This window comes from Coturnix japonica, chromosome 3 (genome assembly GCF_001577835.2).
Source record: "Coturnix japonica isolate 7356 chromosome 3, Coturnix japonica 2.1, whole genome shotgun sequence".
Taxonomy (NCBI): domain Eukaryota; kingdom Metazoa; phylum Chordata; class Aves; order Galliformes; family Phasianidae; genus Coturnix; species Coturnix japonica.
In genome coordinates this window covers 57,781,501-57,797,450 of record NC_029518.1, presented here as the reverse complement: position 1 = coordinate 57,797,450, position 15,950 = coordinate 57,781,501, and the positions used below count along the sequence as shown (strand labels likewise).

Genomic DNA, 15,950 nt, shown 5'->3' with positions numbered 1-15,950 from the left:
AAGCAACAGACTCAAAAACTGTGGAGTGATGTCGTTGTTAAGATGGCAAAGACTATGTCAGTAGACAAACTGAGGAGAGAAGAAGGCTGGTGAGCTCATAAGGCTGGATCGTGCAGGTTGGTTTCCATTGTTGGGTGTGTGGTGAGGTCATATTAAAGAGACAGGAAGACATGAGAGAAGATATTCTTATAAAACGTTAATTCTGTGGTCCCCAGAGTTTCTGTGAGAGAAAGCTAAATATATTTGTGACTGGAAATTACTGAGAACTTATGCATTTTCCTCCAGGAAAGGTGTGAAAGTTGGATACATACAGAGAAATACACCAGATTAATCAGAGGACTAAGGTCTCATTGAAATAAAACAATGTCAACACAGTTTCCAGTGGGATGAAGAGAAAACCACAGTTACTTACCACAAGAGCACACAGGTATTTCAGTATCCTCAACTCTAATAATCACTGAATGACCTACACTGCCAGAAAGGTAGGAGGAAAAAAAAGAAAAGGAAGAAAACCAGAAAAAGAAAAGTCTGCTATGTGAACAGCATTGCAAAACTGACTGGTATTCACAGAGTGCCTATTTTACAGCTCACTTCTTACTGTAAAAGGTAGAAGGCAGTGATGAACATCCTCCAAATGGAAAATGTCATCTGAAGAAGTTAACACATTATTATAAAGGTTATTTTATACGGTAGTATCATTTATGCCATTGTCAATAATGACAATATTTTGGCATCAGCATTTGGCTTTGAAGCACAAGGTTTCTGATTATTTATGAGAGTTAAAACATAATGTCAGGCAGAGGTGCAAAGTGTCATTCTAAGTAGAGTCTTAGAAAACCACCAGGTTTGCAAGCCCTGATGAAATTCTATGAACTGAACAACAAACATGGATAAGAATTATCTATTTGATATAGCCTATGTGGATTTCCAAAAGGTTTTTTACTTTGTCTTCTACAAAGCTTTCCAAAGAGTGAAGGATCCTCATCTTGACATGTATCTTGTTAAAATCTTAGAGAAAAAGAATAGGAATAAGTGGTCAGTTCCTGAAGGGTAAAAAGTGCACCAATGAAGTAATTTTTCTGGGATATGTATCATTTAGTATAATCAGAAGGAACGCTGTGGGAAGGTGTGAGCAGTTAAATCAGGACTGTAAAGAGACCCATCTCTGAGGAGTTGCAGAGGATCTCATGCAGCTCAAAGACCTGACAATAAAACACCAGTTGAAACTGAAATATGAAATGATTAAAAGGTGAAGTTAAATACATAACAAAGTTTTAATAACTTCACAAATAAGCAGATGGACTGCAAGGTGGCCATTATTGCTTAGAAACAGCATATGAGGACTGTGAAAGATAATTCCATAAAAATGTCACCTCAGTACTTAGACAAAAAAGCAAACAAACTAACAAACAAGCAAATAAAATAGTAGGAGTAATTAAGAAAAAATTAGAGAGCAGGAAATACTTTAACGAGCCTTGAATACACTGTGTTTCTGATCTCTTGCTTTCAGAAAGGAGCTTGTAGAACTGAGAACAGTCTGGGGAAAAATGCGAGGGTGGACAAAAGAATAGAAGATATCCTGTAGGAGAAATGACTCAACAGGTTAGAAACCCTCATTGTGGGGAATAGTCACTGCCTGTGTTTGAGTGTGGGAGTGACAGAGCTCTGCAGAGTTGCAGTACCAAGAAATAGGAGGAGAGGGAGAAACCATTCTTTTCTTTCCTCTCTATAAGAACAAGGTAGTCTAAACCAAATAAATTTTCTGGACTCTTTGTGTGATCCATGAGATAATTGCCTACAACGGGTGGCATTTGCCCAGACCTTGCTCCTCCAGAGTCCAAATAGTTCTTCAGAATCAGCAGCCATTTGGAAGATGTGATGAGCCATAGAGTGGGTGAAAAAGGATGTACATTAGATAAGAATTTGCTTCACCAAGCCCTCCAATGTCAGTTTAGAGGTGCTTAAAAAATGCCCCCTACCCACAAAATGCTGTGTGCCAGAAGAAATATGTATTGGAGAGAAAGTAGTCGGGATCCCCATGGAAAAGGAAAGGACAGAACTGTGCAACTGTGCAAAAGCATGATGCTGCCACGTGAACAGAGAAGGGAGGAGGAGCATTTAATACTCTGCAAAACTTCAGTAAACCTAAACCTGAAAAGTGGGGTAGGGAAAAAATAGTATGTGCCAGATTTTTTCTTTAACGGGCAGGAAGAATTAGCTTTTCTTCTGCATGTTCTTTTCTAGAATTGCAACAGCAACATAAAACCTCTCTTGACGTTGAATTTTGACAGAACCTGTTCTTGGACCTTTACTTCTCAATTTCTTAGGTTGTTACTTTTGCACTGCTTCACATGCAAGTAAGTTGTTAAAGAGCTGTTAACATGAACATTGCTAACTGTTGGGTACAAGCATTAGTTGATTTCAGTATTAAGTAGCAGTTTTTCCTACTCCCCTTTATTTCCAGATCTTATCTGAGAAGATACTTTTCAAGACCATTCAGGTAGTACTTTCAAGAAGGCTGGTGATGCTGAGGCAAGACTATACACTGCATTGAAACGATTGAATTTTTAATTATAGCAACTAAAGTAGCACTTGCCAAAGTCACAACAAATCTTGAGAACCTTATGATCGAGACTGTTTCCTCACTAACGTATATCAACTCATTGTAACATATTTAAACTGATGTACAGTGGTTGAAAATTGAGCCTATCTGCTTTTGTACTAGCCTGAGAACTATACTTTTCTTAAGAAGCTGTCAGAATTGCCAGCAAGAATCTCTATAAATTTTCACTTCAGATTCCAAAAACCACTTCCTACTTTCTCCAGGTCTTGCAGAAATAATCTTCACAGGAGGTACCTTCTGCTGGCTTATGAGTGGATTCAGGAAGAAATGTTCTTACTACATTAGATACCACACCCCATACTCATTATCAATGTATGCCTTAAACAAAGAAGGTAAAGATACACAAAATTGGCTGTACACTTGAGGGTGAGTCTCTCTTTCAGCAGGATGTTACACAACTGTGGTCATAATGACTGTTTCATTTGTATCTCACATTTAATCTTTCTGATATGTCAGGATTCTTTTCTCTGCTAAATATATACTTTTTTAAAAAGATGATATTATCCTTAAATCCATCTACATTAACTTAAAAACAAACAAACAAACAAACAAAACAAAACCCAAAAAACTATATACTTGAAAGTCAAGACACTTAAATTCAAAGCTTTCTTGAATCTTTCACTTTGTCTGCCACAGGTGGAGTCAGCAACAGAGAGAAATAAACACAGGCCCTTTTTCTTTCCTAAGAGAGATCGTGTTAAGAGAGTCTTTCATGCCTGTTCATCCCTCCTACTGTCTCCAAAGGTAGCTATGAGAAATATTATCAGATGCTAGCTGCTTGAAAGTGAGAGATGTCCTTCAGAGTGTAAAGAAAATTGATGAGTAAAACGTGGATAATCATGAAGAGGTGAGGAGTAATTTCAGTACGAAAAAGAATGTGAAATGCTGATTTGTAGAGAAAAGTGAAATGGAAGTGTGAAAGATTAAGAAGCTTTTTGCAACTAGTGTTATGAGTGGATTCAGATAGGGTAACTTTGAACTCCCAGTCAGTACAAACCTTGTGTATGTACTTCTCTAAGACAGGAAGCAGGATAAAGCAATGATGGGCAAGGTCAGACTTAGAGCTGAAAAATGGCATCACCAAGCATGCTTTGGACCACACTGTGTACATGGGGAAGGTTAAATAACGTGTCTTCCACTGACTCCTGCAAGTTATATAGGAGGATTCTTAGATATGTATTTAGAGACTTGTGTCTTATCCAATCAATTTTTCATTACTGTTGGGTGCAATAGTGGTCATTATTTTGAGTTTTGTTGGCAATGCATTAAACTCAACACTTTGTTCTTCATCTTCTTCTAATAAACCCTCCATCAAAACTAGTTTTCCAACTAGTTTCCAACTATGTTTTGTTATAAACAATGCAACACTTAACTTCCTGTCTATTCTTTTTGTATCCTTGTGTATTCATGACTAGTTTGAGGTGTCAAAGGTATTACTACTGATTTCACTGTTACTCGCCTTCTACACTAACTCAGTTTACTTATGCTGGATAGGCTTTTGCATGATCATTTTCCAACTCAGACCTATAAAAGACTAAACTGATGTGGGTTATATCACAGACACAGTCATGGGGCCTGTGAACGATGCTGCCTAGATAAGCTTCTTGGCAGGATTGAAGGCTCCTGCTAATATCAGAATATCATGTGAAAGAGATATCATATGAAGTCATGTTCATTCACAAACTTTTGTTTGCAGCTTGCTGACTGAGCAGTCTTCTGGAGTTAAGTGGAATTACATGTGCAAGTGAAGTCATCCTAGTATTGTGACCACGGAACAGAGATCTTCCTTGTTTCCAGTTAGCAAGTGTTACTGGTTAGTAAATGTTACTCATGTGTAAGTTACTGAAATGAAAGGAATAGCTGTGCAATTAATCAAACAGAAATTGAAGAGGGAGGAAACATTATACAGTATTTCGTTAGGCATCACTAATGGCCTGGTGAGTGTAAGTTAAAAGAAGAAAAGATAGAAGTGTTTCAACTGTTGGTATTGGCAACCGTGGCTTGTACATGTACAAGTGTGGCTAAATGGTAAGGAAAAAATGACATATGATAACAGCCAATTTGAATTGGTTGTTGGTTTTTCGGTTTGTTTGTTTTTGCAAACAATTTTTAAAGAATACTAATTCCAAAATATCTCAATTTTTATTAAATTTGAGGCAAGACTTTCAAATAGTCAAATGCCAAACATATTTTTTTATCTGTATTGAATCTCCATTTAAGAAACTTTTGGAGCTTGACTTCAGTGGCAGTGTTCCTTAAAAATTTCTACACTTTAGCATTAAACAATTACTACCCTCCAGCGTTTCCCCACTATCAAGAGTTTGCATAAAAGCAGGATATGATTCTAGTTTCCAGACAGATGTCAGTGAATATCTCTGCAAAATTTGCAAATTGCTCTTCATGATGAAGCATTCCAAAGAGATTATTGCTTCCTTTTACTCAGGAATTATTTATATATTGTTTTATTGCATATTTTGATTTGATCTCTAAGGACATCAAGGAAAAACATTTACCTTTATCCAATCAATTAAGAAATGAAAGGTGATCAACATTAAAAGGGAAAAGGAATGTGGATACTAGATTCACAGATCAATCACTGTGCAACTTAAAATTTGAGATGATTTCAAGCGTATGTTTAAATTAAATGATAAAATAGGCCATCCCCGCAGTGAACAACCCAGCCACCTTTCTTCAATTGCTTACAGATTTGGAGATCAGAAAAATACAACTAGCATTTGTTAGCTTTTCAATTTGCATAATTTCATGTGTGCTTAATGGAGCTATACTTGAACTGTTTTTCTTTTCATGATCAGGTTGTTTCCTTCCACAAGATAGCGTGCCAGTACTTCTCTTTTGGAAGGACTTCTTGTGTCCAAAGTTTATGTCTCTGTATAAAATTAATGGACATCATAGTAAAATCATTTTCTCTCTGATGGCAAGTTTTATTTCCTTAAACTATTTCTTGTGAAACACATGAACCTTAGCACTTAGAAAGTCAAAAATATGTGACTGTTGTCCTGTTGTAGACAAGTTTCAGTACCTTATGACATTCTCTGGAAGTTCTGGTGTTTTAAAGTGGTAGCGTTTCTTTTAAGAAATCTTTAAATGTATAATAAAATGCATGATATTTTCTCTGTCTTACATCTTCTTAGGTGGAGTTCTCTCTTCCGTCCTCAAACAGAGCATTAGACAGATGGTATTAGATTGAAGTAAGTTCTGCAGAGCTGATGCTACCTTGATCTTGGTTGCTTTCTTTGACTACTACCAAATAATTTAGGCCTTCTTGATCCTTTGCTTCCATTAGAGTGGTTGAAAGAATGCTGTCTGAATCTGCAGGTGAAACATCAATATCTGCAATTAAAAAAAAAAAAAAAAAAAAAAGTTAACAACCCAGTAATATACAAATAGTATGAGAAAAACCACGAAGTCAGCTGGTAGAGAAAGTCTGTCTAGTGACTGTGTGAAGAGTGACCGATGAGTCAAACCTATTTTCTGCTATTGCTTGCATGGATTATATCTTCCACCAAATCACTTGAGGATGTTTGGTCATCGCCATTAATAATTTTGCAGATGGAATTATATTTATGAACACATGAACTTTTGGTAGGAAAGATAGCCTGCATAAAGCTAAAATGGTTTTAATCTCTAGCTTTTTGTAACCTGGCTAGTAATACAGTAATAATGTCCTGTAACATGGGCAGTTTTCTACCTGCTAAGTTGTAACATACCCCCTCTCTAGAAGAATTGTAATATTCTGTCTTCCAGGAAATGTGAACTCAGCAGTACAATGTCTTTTATCCATTACTAAAAACTTTACATTTTTTTCTTAATTTGATGCTGTTTGCATGTGCATCATTGTCTGAAAACTACTGCAGGTACTATATATATATACATATATAAATATATTAAGCAATTAACTAAAAGCTCATGTTATAATTGTTGCTATTCTGTGCAGTTGTTCCTAGTAACATGTCTTTTTTTATTTTATTCTGCTCCCCTCTTATTTTACTTCACAACTGGAAAATGAAATGTGACATTCACGGTAATCGACTCATAAGAATCACATGTGTTGTGCTATTGCAGTGGGACAACAAACTATTATGTCACTATAAAGACACACATACTTCAATTACAAACTCGAAAGTCTTCTCCACATACTAGAGACCACTAGTAAGTATTATGAGGAAAAAGCATGAACAAGAGTTTTGAATTTAGAAACCTGCTAGCAAAGTGCAGACTGGGACAGAACGAACTGCCTTCATATACCATACTGACTGACAGCTACAAAAAAATCATTTGATACTCACTTTGTCACTTCAGGACTATTATGGCAATATTTAGTAATTCAATCCCAATTAAGTGTTCACCAACCAGTACAGCTCTTCTTTGTATGTGGCTTTTGTTTAATAAATATTTTAATGGAAACCCTCAGGCACAAGTTGCCTTGGAAAAGGCAGGCTGGCAAATGCTGAGAGCATGTTTGCGGCAAACTCTTAAGAGAGAAACCTTAAAATAAGGACCCAAGTAAAACTCGGTATTTACAGACCAGACATATGCCGGCTGACCTGCCTAAGTATAGAACACTGGAGGAGCATTCAGATTTGTTTCCTGTATAAGTATCTGGAACTGATGAGGTGATGTTTACACAAATGTGAGTATGAGGTCACTGAGATATTTTTACCAGATATATAGATACATTACTAATTCTTTCCCCAACAGGTCTGAAGATCTACGGAATATATGAAATATTATAATCCTTCTTTAGCCCATATGCCACTGTATTTCTCATTGCAGAGAAAAAGAGCTGAAAAATCAACACCTTTAGCTCGGTTTTACTTTTTGAGCTTTTGAGACAAAACAAGCAAGGACATTTTGTGTGTGTGTGTGTGTGTGTGTGTGTGTATGGAATGCTCATACCCTGTAAAAAGAAAGAGGAAGAAGATAACATTGATACCCTTTCTTCTATAACATGACCCACATAAGCTGCATAACCACTGACATAATGAGATTTTTGACTACAACAGTCCTTTCCTTTACCATTGTGTTGTCTTCTCTTAGCATAGTGTTCAGTGCCCATGAAAGCTTAGCACTATTCTGCTGCACGAGCCAAAAACTGTGCAAAGATGTCAGAGTATGCAGTACAATGCAAGTCAGCAAACAAGCAAATAGTTTTGCTCACTGAGATATATGACAGACAGAGACAGAAGATACTGAAAATTAAAAGTTAAGAAAAAAATCTTTGTATCTTGTGAAATTTCCCCCAGAAATTTCCCCCAGAAGAGACCTAGAGGCACCACCAACATCCTGGGAAGCCATAAGACAATGTAGAGAAGTTTGAATAATGTTAAGAAGTCCCTTCCAAACAACATCAAGAATTTGGAGAAAGATAAAGTCTGGAGATGGGAGACAGGTCAGCATATTCATGAGATATCTCTCTTTTCTTTTCAATTTTAACTTTTCTAAAATTAGTTGATTGATGTATAGTCATGCTGGGTTATACGTGAGTAAATGCAGGATAAACCATGTGATGTGATCCCCTCAGATTTCACAAGCAGAGCCTGGCTGAGCCAACAAACGTACCGAGAGGAGGCGTCCAAGGAACACCTTAATAGAATCTGGAGTCGTGCTGGGAAGTCAACTCCAAATGCTTAAATCCTACTGGCTTGTCCATACTGTGGGCCGCTGCACAGTGTAGAGTTACCCACATCCACTCCAAACAGCCTACATCAGGGCATGAGGTAGGCTGGCTCTGGCAGCACAGTGATCAATATGAGAACTCCATTGAGAAGTAGATCCCCACAGTGTTCCATGCTCCCTCAGACAGACCACTTCCAATATTAAAATGTTGAAAGCTCTGCACTTCAGCTGTGTAGATACCTGTGTCAGTTCCTAAATGCATGACCTCTTGAGATGTTTTCCCCACTACTAGTTGTAATTACAACATCTGAGCTAAACTGCAGGTAAACTAATTACAGTGCAGCTCTCCATGAGTAGGCAGAACTTTGGTCTAAAGAACCCCACATTAAGTGATACAAGACACTGTGATCGCCTGACTCATAATCATGACAGATTGAGTTTGATTGCTTAGGCTCCTCTGAGAAGGCCAGTCCCAAACTGATAAAATCTGTGCTTCCCCCTCTAAATCCCAGCATCCCAGCCTGCCGCTTCCTGCAGCAGCCATATGAGCAGGGTCATGCATCCCGCCTTTCCAGCACAGTCTCCCTTCCTCTGCCTTCACTGCAAGCTGTGAGGTCTCAAAGCATGTTTTGAAATCCTGCCTGGAAGGGCACAAATTGTTGTGATGTCTTGATAAGCAGATGGTTTTGAGGTGTTTAATTTCAGTAGGTGACAGTGTATAAGAGGAAAAAAGTCCACAGAAAAACTGATTGGTAGATTCAGAACAAACTGATCTAGAGACATTGATCTTCTGTTATAGCTATTTCAAGGCCAGAACCTCAGCTAGTGCAAATTTCAAAGCTCCATAGGAACAAATGGGACATCAGAGATTTACTAAGAGGCTAAGGATTCAGCCTGAAACATACCAAAACTGGGTAACACAGTGGCATATGATGCTTAGAACCTTCAACAGGTTAGTGACCACGTGTTTAGAACTACAATCACATTTACTTCTTACCATTTTTATCTTGTTGGGTTTTTTTTTCTTCTTACATACTCTGCCCCTTTCCCCTTCTGCACAGTTCGTATGGGAGTGAACAAGTGACTGTCTGGCATAACAGAAAGGTTCCCACAATGGGAACAACTGCAGAGGAAGTGCCTGGTGTATCTTTGTTCATGAAGAAAAAGGTATTTACCAAACAGTGACTGCTTCATCTCAACTGAGTCAATTCAGCTTGGAGCATTTGACCAATACCTGTTGTCCACCTGGAGCTGGAGGTGCTGTGTTTCAGTTTCTGCACATTGCCAGTAAGAATATAAATAGAACAAATATATATCCGTTTTAACACTCTGCTCTGTATTATGTATCAGTGGAGATATATCTGTGTTTCCTGTCTAACGAAATGTATGATCTTGCATGGCTTGAGGGTGACTCACTGACTTTGCTATTCTGTCAGACACTGAAGATGCAAAGGTGCAAAAAAAAACCACTAAAAGCAAGGATTTTGTTCATCTTGCATTTTTACTGCACTAAACTGCTCGAAGCACTGACTGCTTATTTTTCCTCCACATTTTCATAGATTTTTTTTTAGAGATTCATGGACTTAAATGCATGTAAACAAGATGCTGTCTTGGGAAACACAGACATAAACTTTTTTATTAATTAGTTTATCATCACACTTAATAAAAGAGGACCAAAACCAGACAGCTCCACACTTGTTTCAATACAGTGTGCCTTGATACATAAGCAGAGAAGCACCTCCATTCTCCAGGTCACAAAGTAGGATTAATTTTACCAAGTTTTAATTACTCCAATGTTACATATCTAGTTTAGGCTTTTTGCCGAGGCTCACTTTACAGTCAGTTGAGAGGGAAGAGAGAGATGTGTTTTTGTGGAGATACACATTTCTTGTACTGACCTTTCCACAGTGTCATCCTTCGAACATGTGTACAACTCTCTGGTGACTATCAAATGGCCTACATGGACAGTGTAAGCGCAGAACCTAAATTTTAGTTGGTTATATCTGCACACTCATACAACATAAATGTAATTTGTAAAATCAGATGATCTGATGTTAAAATATATTTTTTCTCACCCATTGCAAAGCAAAGTTTTAGTATTACTTTCCATGCAATGTCATACAGCTAATGTGCACTCTCTGGAATCAAAAAGCGTTCGTCTAGGGAACACAAAGAAAATGATCATCCCATCAAGTCTGCCTTTTCCTGTAGTTGTAGTGTTGTAAGCACTCACTGTTTTGGAAGAAGCCTTTTTGTTGACCCCTCCTGGCTTTGGGTCAGGCACTCACTAAACTAAGTGGGGAAGAGGATTACTGAATTTCAGAAAAATACAAAGGAGGCTAGATACAAGGTTTAAAAATGGCTCTTATCAACACATCTGCTTCAGAGAAGCTTCCGTTTGTCCAAGTGATTACTTTAAGACTGGAAAGGTGTGCAGAATAGTTTCTAAAAGGCATCTAGTTTTAGGAAAATAAGCTAGTGACTTACATAGCAATCCAGTACTTTTCAGTCAGCAGACATATCATTAACAATGAGAGCCCTGATCCCAGATTTTAATAGCAAATCCCCTCAATGAAAAGTTTTGCACTTAGTTAAAAAGAAAAAAAAAGAAAAAAAGAAGAAAAAAAGTGACATTTTTAGCAGGTGCTTTAATTGCTGAAAAAAAAAAAAAAACTAAATACACTGGGTATTTTAGCTTCCCACGTTTACCAAAAGGCATCTCCAGTTTAGGGATTAAAATATTATCTTTTAAGGCTGAATGTGTTTCCATTCAGCCCTTTTTTAAACAACCAACACTTGCAGCTCTTGAACAAAACAAAATGCTGAGGGCAAATGAGACCAACTTTTGAGTTTTTTGCTGTAGTTGCTGTTTACTTTTGAGGAGTTTTTTGCTGTAGTTGCTGTTTTTGTCTAGTCATGCCAGAACTCTGCTCCTCACATTATTATACTCAAAGAAAACAGTATATCAACTATGATCCACATCGTTTTACCAAACTTAAATGACATTATCAACCTTTCTGAATGTGATTTTGTTTTTTCCTAATCATCTCAGAATAAATGCTGTCAGCTGGTAGCTTTGATGGCAATATTTGCCTCCTATCTACAAAACGACTTCAAGGTAACAGTGGCAATTGTCACAACTATGGATTTCCTCAGGCTCCCTCAAACAGCCTTACTATCTGCTCTTGTCAGGGCAGCCTCTTCCAGCAGTAACGGTGTCATGCTCTGACGGTTTTTGAGCAGTTCTACATTTCTTCCTTATAGATCCAGAATGCATTACTGGGAGCAGCACCAGTAAGAATAGTCCTCCTGTGTCAAAAAGGCAAGGAGCTGCTCCAGCTGCTTAATGCCCAGTTGTCTGATGTCGACAAAGATGTTTGCCAAAATGGGCAGGTGTTTCCATACTCATAAAGGGAAATGCTTGGGACTTGAAAAAACATAACACTGTCTTGAATGCACAAATGTAAAAAGTCATTTCTGAGAATAGATGGACTAGTTATTTTTACAGCAATGCAGGACCATCCTTTTAGCATATTTCTTTTGCACTTTTTGAAAAGGAGGGAAGAACAGCCTGTATTTCAGCCATGAGTGGGGCTCTTGAATCAATTCCAATTTGATTAAAAACCAGCAAGACCACAGACATCTCAGTGCTGCAGATGCACTTCCCTCATTGAAAATGTTAACATTTCTTGCCTGCCCACATTCACTGTCCTGGGAAAGCCTGTAAGAGCAAGAAGAATAAATGCTCAACTGGTAGATATCAAGAGCCTTTAAACTCACTTCATACAGAGGGACTTGCAATGAGTGCTGCAGCTGGTATTGTGCTCATCTGCTGAAATACAGCAGGAGTGAGGTAAAAGCAGATCTGGGTACATAACCCTCATTAATGCTACTTTCAGTTGAAATGAGTGAGAAGTAGGCAAGAAAAAACCCATAAGATCCTACAGATATTCAGAAAATATTTAGTGAAACTTTATGATGCTTTATATGTATTTACTGCAATACTTACTCTGTAGACTACTATCCCAAAGGAACAAACTCATGTTCTCCTGCCTGTGACACTGGGTTTTTTTTTTTTTGGTTTTTTTTTTTGGTTTTTTTTTGTTTTTTTCTATAAAAATGTTATTGGCTTTGAGCCATTATTGACATAGCCTGAGAAGTAATCTGCACATCCCAGTGGGCTGCCGCCTAGCCACTTAGTGCTGGAAGAAGTATGATTGCTTATAGCTGTCCATATTTGCCATCCTTTGGTCAAGAAAGAAAAATAATTCTCTGCTTAGATTCCTTTACTCTCTTTCTAAACAGTGATGCCAGGACCTGCTGGTGTTGCTTGGACATATTTACTGCTATTTGCTGCCTCCTTTATATGGGTAACTCGTGGCAGCAAAGCTGGTGTCTCTTCTATCGTCCCCTCACTATCCTGTTAGTGTGCTCTCCAGACCACTGGCATGCTTTTTATATTAGTTCACCCTTACTTGCAATCTGCTTGACACGGTGCATCAGTAATAATGTTGATAAGGAAGTCTAACGTTTTCACAGCATTTCTACCTATTAAAAAATGCTAATAGCATGTACAGACCTGCTAATTGCCTAGATAACTACAAGCAGGTAAGGTTTAACAGAATTTGGAATAAGTACTTTCCCATGTAAAGCTAAGTATTGTAGTTATTTTGAGTTAATCATAGAATCACCAAGCTTAGAAAAGACCCACAGGATCACCCAGTCCAACCATCCACCCATCACCATGTCCCTCAACACAACATCCAAATGTTCCTTGAACACCTCCAGGGTTGGTGACTCCACCACCTCACTGGGCAGCCCATTCCAGTGCCTGACCACTCCTTCAGAGAAGCAGTATTTCCTAACATCCAGCCTGAACCTCCCCTGGTGCAGCTTGAAGCCATTTCCTGTAGTCCTATCAGTTACATGAGAGAAGAGGCCAACCCCCAACTCACTACAACCTCCTTTCGGGTAGTAATAGAGAGCAATAAAGTCTCCCCTGAGCCTCTTCTCCAGACTGAACAATCCCAGCTCCTTCAGCTGTTCCTCATAAGGCCTGTGCTCCAGACTCCTCACCAACTTTGTTGCCCTTCTTTGAACATGTTCCAGTGCCTTGAAGTCTTTCTTGCAGTGAGGGGCTCAAAACTGGACAGAGTACTTGAGTTGCAGCCAATCAGTTTTAGTCCAGAAAACATGGATGGAAGCAACCCTGCACTAAATGTATTACAGAGACTTTGCACTGTAACTGAACAACTTAACCCCCAGGTGGATGGTGGAATCAAGTGCCTTGTAGAAATCCATAGCATTGTCTCAGAGTCTGATGTCTCCTCCAGCATAGTGGATTTGTGAAACAATTGCTGCTTTATTAGACATCTAAAAGTGAGAAAGATGCTGTAAGTAGGGATATCAGATTGAAAAGATTTCTTCATGTATTCTTCTCCTCCTCACTTCCTGGAGAAGAACCCCTTGGAAGATTAGAGCCATTAGAAAATGCACCTTTGTTGGCATTAGTCCGTAAAATGAACAGTTGCCTCAGTCTGATGGAGCAGTTTCCAGTAAAAGTGCATGACTTCCCCAGTGGAAATGGAACAGGGAGCAGAGGATGCCAAGCTTTAAAGTTCTTCAATACGCATCAGTTAAAATGCCAGCTGCAAAGACATCCAGACTGTGCTAATGTGAAGCAATGGAAGGGTGGACCTGTGAAGATTGATCCTCTGGCTTTGGTCCAAGCTATTGAAAGATATCTTGTTGCTAGAGGTTATGGAGGAACTAGAGAAGATGATGAGGGTAGTGATGATGATGGATCAGATGAAGAAATAGATGAGTCTTTGGCTTCTCAATTCTTAAGTTCAGGGAATTTGAGACATAGATTGCAGTTTTACATTGGGGATCACTTGCTACTGTGTAATATGACTGTGTACCAAGCAGTTAAGCTGTACAGTTTGCAAGCTGAGGAGGAGAGGGAATCGACTGATGATGAAAGCAACCCATTAGGAAGACCTAGGATTTGGACAAAACCGTACACCATTTGGTTCAAACCTGTATGGAAGGATGAAAATGGTAGCAAAGACTGTGCTGGTGATAAAAGGGGAAGAGCTGAAACTGCTCCCACAAAAGCCTCACCTAGAAATTCTAAAAAGCATGATGAATTGTGGCATGATGGTGTATGCCCTTCAGTACTGAATCCTTTAGAAGCCTACCTTGTAACTACTCCTCCTGAAAACATGACATTTGAAGATCCTTCATGAGATCTTATTCTTCTTTTGAGAATTTTACATGCTATCAGTCGATACTGGTATTATTTGTATGATAATACAATAAGCAAGGAGATTATTCCAACTTCAGAATTTATCAACAGTAAACTGACAGCAAAAGCAAACAGACAGAGTCAAGATCCACTGGTGATTATGACAGGAAACATATCAACTTTGCTGACAGAACTTGGAAAAACAAGCCTATTTTTCTTTCCATCTGATACCCTACAAATGCTGTTTTGTATAACTGCTTTTGATGGTGATTGAGCCACACAAAGACTACTGGATACTAATCCAGAAATCAATCAATCAGATTCTCAGGATAGCATAGTGGCACCATGGCTGGACAGGAAAAAATGCACTGTTACACCAGGAAACTTCTTTGATGTCACATGACTTGTTCAGTATTGATCCAGTAGTAGCCAAATCAATATATCACCTTGAAGATATTGTAAGACAAAAGAAAAGAATTGAGCAGAACAGAACACAGACCAAAGAAAGTCTACAGCATGCATTGGAAACTCTGAATATGAATGGCTGCTCAGTGGAGGATCTAGGGCTGGATTTCACACTTCTTGGATTTCCTAATACAGAGCTGAAAAAAAAGGGGAAAAGATACACCAGTCACCATCCACCTCAGATTGGTTATATTCTGGGCACTGAATGAAGGTGTTGCCAGACAGTTTGATTCCTTCAGAGACGGGTTTGAATCAGTCTTCCCCCTCAGTCATCTTCAGTACTTCTATCCTGAAGTGTTGGAGCAACTCTTATGTGGCAGCAAAACAGACACATGGGATGCCAAGACCTTAATGGAATGTTGCAGGCCAGATCATGGTTATACATATGACAGTCGAGCGCTGAAGTATTTCTTTGAGTTCTGTTATTACACTTTACTTGACATTTGGCTCTTTCTTTTGAAACCACATCTCCTGGTGAGAGCAGGCATTTCTTGGCAGCCGGGTAATGACAGGAGTTTCATTACACACAAAGGCCAATGACCATGTAACATTTGGGGAAGATCTTGCCCAGGACAATCGATCATGGAATGGTATTTTGGATTATTTGTTCTGGCTGTCATCTTCCTACTACTACTGCAAACACAAGAAGTACTCCATTTAGTTCTAGCTAAAAATGAATGCAAACTTAAAGCTACTTTAAAAATCACTTACTTATACAGCATTTTATAAATCACAGACTGAAATTCCATGCCCCAAACTGTGTATGGCAGGATCATGAAGGAGTGTGCATTTTATTCTTGAAGTTTGACTAGCACATGAATTGCCAGTTCTTGCATAAAACAGCCATGCTTCTGGAGCCAGCATTACTCTGAACTCCATTACAAAATGTTTACATTTCTGGCAAAAAAATATTTGAATGAGTTTAAGCTGGATATCTGCAGAAAACCTACATGCATGGTTCCCTGATCAGATAATATG

The 15,950-nt window shown here is 38.5% G+C and overlaps 2 protein-coding genes across 3 annotated transcripts in view; one reads left to right on the top strand and one right to left on the bottom strand.

Moving 5' to 3' along the window:
- Positions 1–2,546: 2,546 nt before the first annotated feature.
- The window catches only part of ROS1 (ROS proto-oncogene 1, receptor tyrosine kinase), a 78,200-nt gene continuing 64,796 nt past the window's right edge, over positions 2,547–15,950 (bottom strand). For both annotated transcript variants that reach the window (XM_015858759.2, XM_015858760.2), the window contains one exon: positions 2,547–5,974. In XM_015858759.2, coding sequence (XP_015714245.1) covers positions 5,823–5,974 — 152 coding nt within the window. In that variant the 3' untranslated portion in view covers positions 2,547–5,822. The remainder of the gene's footprint in view (positions 5,975–15,950) is intronic.
- LOC107311877 (E3 ubiquitin-protein ligase TRIP12-like) lies at positions 13,599–14,871 on the top strand. The gene has a single exon (XM_032443717.1). It carries the CDS (start codon positions 13,780–13,782, stop codon positions 14,506–14,508), a length of 729 nt encoding a protein of 242 aa, XP_032299608.1. The 5' UTR covers positions 13,599–13,779; the 3' UTR covers positions 14,509–14,871.